The sequence below is a fragment of the Populus euphratica genome, unplaced genomic scaffold, assembly GCF_000495115.2.
Source record: "Populus euphratica unplaced genomic scaffold, PopEup_1.0 scaffold53.1, whole genome shotgun sequence".
In the NCBI taxonomy this organism is placed as follows: Eukaryota; Viridiplantae; Streptophyta; class Magnoliopsida; order Malpighiales; family Salicaceae; genus Populus; species Populus euphratica.
The window spans coordinates 812138-816973 of record NW_011499934.1 but is presented as its reverse complement, the minus strand read 5'-3'; the positions used below and the strand labels follow the sequence as shown (position 1 = coordinate 816973).

Here is a 4836-nt window from a genome sequence, read left to right as displayed (position 1 = left end):
CTTGTTTTTTTTTTTTTGATATTATTTTGAAAAGTATATAAATTATATCTTGAATGTTATTTAAAAATTTAAATTTTTAGGTTAAAATAAGTATTTGATATAATATGAGAATCTTGATAATTAAATAATTATGAGTTTAAAATTTATTATTTCTATTTATTTAATAAAATTAAAATGAAACTACGTAAATTTTAGATAGTTTTTTACAAATTTAAATATAATTATTATATTAATAAATAATCCACATGTTTAAACTAGGGTCCAGCCACATGTTAATAAAAAGCATATCTCATCCGCTTTTAAAAACTCATGTACAAAAAATAACAAGCCTAGATGACCATTTATTTATTTTTATAAAAATATCTCTATCATCTCTTTTCCTCCTCTAGTTCTCTGTGAGAATCCAGTTCAAGACTTTCAGCGTCCTCGTGATTCAAATCTACATCGATCTTTTTCAATGTTGAAGAACCTCTCTCTATAACCAGTGTTTTCATCTTCTTCTTCTTCTTTTTTCCAGCCACAAACCATTGTAGAACACATGAACCAAAACCAGATCTACACCCATCACCCTCCACGACCAGGATCAACAAAAACCAACCCTAGATCTGTTGTTATTAAGTCCTGTAATCCCTTCTTCGTGTGCAACCAAGTGTATTAGTGTTAGTGTAAAATTTCATTTTCAAGTAGTTAATATTAAATATATATTAATTGTTCAATGTCAAGTATAGAAACAATTGATAATCTATTTAGTAATTTGATATCCAAACACAATTTCAACTATAAACTTAACTAAATATTAATTATATACTTTTGATGAAGAAATAGTTCCAATAATAGATTTTACCAAATACATAATTTACATGATTTTACCAAATACATAATTTATGTAAAGCAACTATAAAAAAAATATGTTTTTTAAAAATTATTTTTTTAAAATCACAAATATAAAAACAATCCCATTAGCAAAAATATTTCAATCGTGTGAATAATTTATTTTTAATATTTATAATTTATTAAACTTTTATTTTTTATTTAAAATTAATTTTTTTTTATAATTTTGGATTGTTTTAATATGATGATATTAAATATAATTTTAAAAAAATAAAAATATTATTTAAATATATTTATAAATAAAAAATATTTTTAAAAATAATTTAAAAAACAACCGAACATCACTTTGCAATTTTCTTATCTAACATAATACATTAAAAAAATGAGATCTTTTACGGTTTTACCTGGTGAGGAATTGATATCGGAGGGGCAGAGATGGGACTCGAAACTACTGTCGTCTTGAGAACCGAACTTAAGAAGAAGAAGAAAAAAAAAAAAACTTAGTTTTCCTTACATGGCGGAAGTTCCAATTTCCAAATAAACCAGAATGCATTACTGACAAGCACGAAAAAAACACCAAATCATTCTTGAATTACCATATTTTATTAAAAGCATTATCTGTGAGATTTCCTTAAATCTTGCAGACAAGACACAATATTCAATACAGTCCAGACATTACTGAAAACGGAATTGAAATGCTCCGTTGTCTTCGGCACCAAATATTTCTGAACAGCCTACCAAGTTGCCATTTAAACCATGAACTCCAAGATAAGGTTTGGTGAATTACAACAGCCAAGAAGAACAGAAATATTTAACAATGGCCAATATAATAGCCAAGAACAAGAACAGAAATATTTAACAATGGCCAATATACTTTATTTTTTATTCTTGGCGAAGGAAGTGAAGAAGATTGAGTTGCTGGATCATTCATGTTGGTCTTTTCAATTCTACACCATGGTGAGAGAAAACACAAGCAAACAAGCAAGCAATAGAACAAAAGCACAAAGTTCTAAGAATTTAACAAATGACTGAGAAATGCATATAATTTGTTTACATACTATGAAACTCTTTAATTAAAACTAAAATCTCAATCTTTTTCCTAAATATTAGGAGAACGCTTAATTAATCAACAAGACCACCTTATTAAAATAATCATTCAAGCACAGAGTTCCTCTGTTTTTGTATGAACCTTGGTTTTGAGCTTTAGCATGCAACACGAACACTAACCATAATTTCAACGAGATAAAGCAGAGAAACAAATCCCTGATTGAACCAAGGAAGACCCATCAATCTTATCAACAGCAGGCAAAGCACTGCTAGAATCGGATCGAAGAGCTCGCGGAGAATCCAAACTCCTTCGAAGAATCCTGCTCATGACAAGGATAGGATGCTCTGTTTGATTCAGGGGATCAGTGCTTGAGGACCTAAAGTCTTTGCAAAAAGTTATGTGTCTGTTTAAGGCTTCTTCGGTGGAGATATGCCCGTCTGATCTCAGTACTTCATCTTTAACCGCCTCCACACAAAGCCCACAAATCCAGCGGCCTTGGTATCGCTCACGAACGCGTGAAATTTGAGGAGGAGTGCAATCTTCAGTGAACCCACAAGAGTGGCATTTGACTGACTCCACTTCAAGTTGAGGACTTGATTTTGCTAGTGGAGGTGATTGGGTATCTGAGCTTGCAACTGCCATTTCTTTTGATAGAATAGAACATTGAAGATAAAACTCCCTCTACAGATGTCTGCTTCCCTTTCGCCTCTGAGTTGTTACGAGAGAGATAGAGGAATTTTATGTGGGGGAGTCTCTCTGTTTTTGTCCTCTTTTATCATTTACAAATTTGAAAGAAAGAAAAACGTTTTTTTTCCCTCTTCAGGTATTGCCCCAGAGGCACCGTACAAATGTATTGACCCCATGGAATTTCTAATTGGCTGTCTTTTGGCTGATTTTCTTCATGTAAGCATATTTATTATTAATAGTTTTTTAATATTTTATTATATTTTATTAATAAATCTAGAGTAAAATTAAATTTTATAGAATAAAAATACTTTACAAAAAAATTATAAAGTTGTTACAATTATAAAATTTTTATGGCATCAAAACATTATCCTTATAATTATAAAATTGTTATAATTAAGAATCAATTGATGCATATTATGTTTTTTTTTTTTATAAAAGAAAGCAACTACTCTTCTAAACAGAGATATATGGGATACCTGAAATTATTATGTAGGTATTTAATAGATGACATGTATGCTGAACTGACCAATAAGTTAATTTCATATAGAGAAATTATTTATATATATGAAAAGGTTCATGTGATAGTTGTTTAAGTAATTTATAGACTTGAGATCACTGAGTTATTTTATATAAAAAGTGTTATATTATGATCATAATCACACATTGTTCTAATTAAGGATAACATGACAAATATTAGGTATAACATAAACTATACGAAGATAAGTAATTAAAAGATGATTCATTATCCTACGTAAATTAGAGAAAATATTTCATCTGTTCTCTCAAATGTTATTGATCATGAAATCTTTGGTCAAGATAGAACAAGTTTTGAAAAGAGTCACAAAATCTTATTCAAATAATCAATGATTATTACAAAATCTTATTAAAATAATCAATGATTATAATATTGATAATAAATATGATTTAACAAAGCAGACATACTCTATAGTATAATGTTTAAATCATAACATTCATGATGAAGGGATAATAATTACACCGAGAAACTAGTCATTAAAAGGTTAAGTTAAAACACTTATAACTTTTCTAATATTTGAGGGATCATAAGAGATTGCTAGATATTGTATTTGATATTTAAATATAAATAAAAAATTATTGAATTGATAATAAATTAACATTTTAATTTATTTAATCTTATTTTATTTAGAATTATGATTTATATTTGAGTTGACTTATAAAAGAACTTAATGGATCATACATATAAGAACCATTGGTCAAAAATTAAAATGAGATGATTAATCAAGTGTGATTTGATTGTAAGAAAATTTTATAAATTGAGTACTGGAATATAATTAATATAGGAGATTACAAATCTATACCTAGAAAAATCAAGTAGGGACTTGATTGAATACATTTATAAAACTATCATTAAATAATATTTGTGATATTATTCAAGGGAAATTGATATTTTTTTCATATACAGGTTTTGATTATTAAAGACCTTATCTAAATTTAGTTTTAAATAATGGAAGACCAAGTTCTAATTAAAGACCTTATCTAAATCTAGTTTTAAATATATATGCATGAAACAAATACTCGTTACTATTATATGAATAGGTTGATAGATCAAAATAAATAATAACACATATCTACACAACATATTTGATGCTACTAAATTGACTATATCAAACTTTTTATACTAATACTATAATATGAGAATAGTTTTCAAGCAATAAAGAATATTATAAGTTCTTGAAAACCAAATTACTCTTGTTCCTGATGAGGATAATGATGAAGAAGTTGGGAATACATATCAATGTCCTATTGATAATGATGAGTAGGTTGCATGTGTGATATTAGTCAACATGACACCTGAAATTCAAAGATAATATAAGAATATGAATGCCTATACTATACTTATGCATTTTAAAGAGTTATTTGATGCAGCTAATTAGACTAAGAGGTATGAGACCTATAAGAAATTCTTTTGTTGCAAGATAATAGATGGTTCCTCAATGAACACTTATGTTTTGAAAATGATTGGCTATTGATTAGTACTTAAAAGTGTATTTTTATCAAGGTTTTATTTTATCATTTTGCACTCGAAGTATCAATAACTCCTTAACTAAAGCATGTTTTATAATAACGTATATAATGATATAAGATACCTTTAATTTATGGTAAATGTTCATTTTAAATGCAGGCCTATCACATAAATGAAAGAATTGATTGATGAATTTAAGAACTGAAATTGAAAGGACAAAGAGATGGCCAAACTTAGAAAAGAGATGTCGGTGCAATCCAAACCGGAA

General features: G+C 27.6%; 1 protein-coding gene across 1 annotated transcript; it reads right to left on the bottom strand.

The window, feature by feature from the left end:
* Positions 1-1822: 1822 nt before the first annotated feature.
* LOC105136361 (DUF1677 family protein (DUF1677)) lies at positions 1823-2651 on the bottom strand. The gene has a single exon (XM_011041670.1). It carries the CDS (start codon positions 2519-2521, stop codon positions 2066-2068), a length of 456 nt encoding a protein of 151 aa, XP_011039972.1. The 5' UTR covers positions 2522-2651; the 3' UTR covers positions 1823-2065.
* Positions 2652-4836: the final 2185 nt, after the last annotated feature.

What these genes read in the sequence shown, in the direction of transcription:
- LOC105136361 (XM_011041670.1), bottom strand. Translation starts at nt 2,521, where the DNA reads ATGGCAGTTGCAAGCTCAGATACCCAATCACCTCCACTAGCAAAATCA.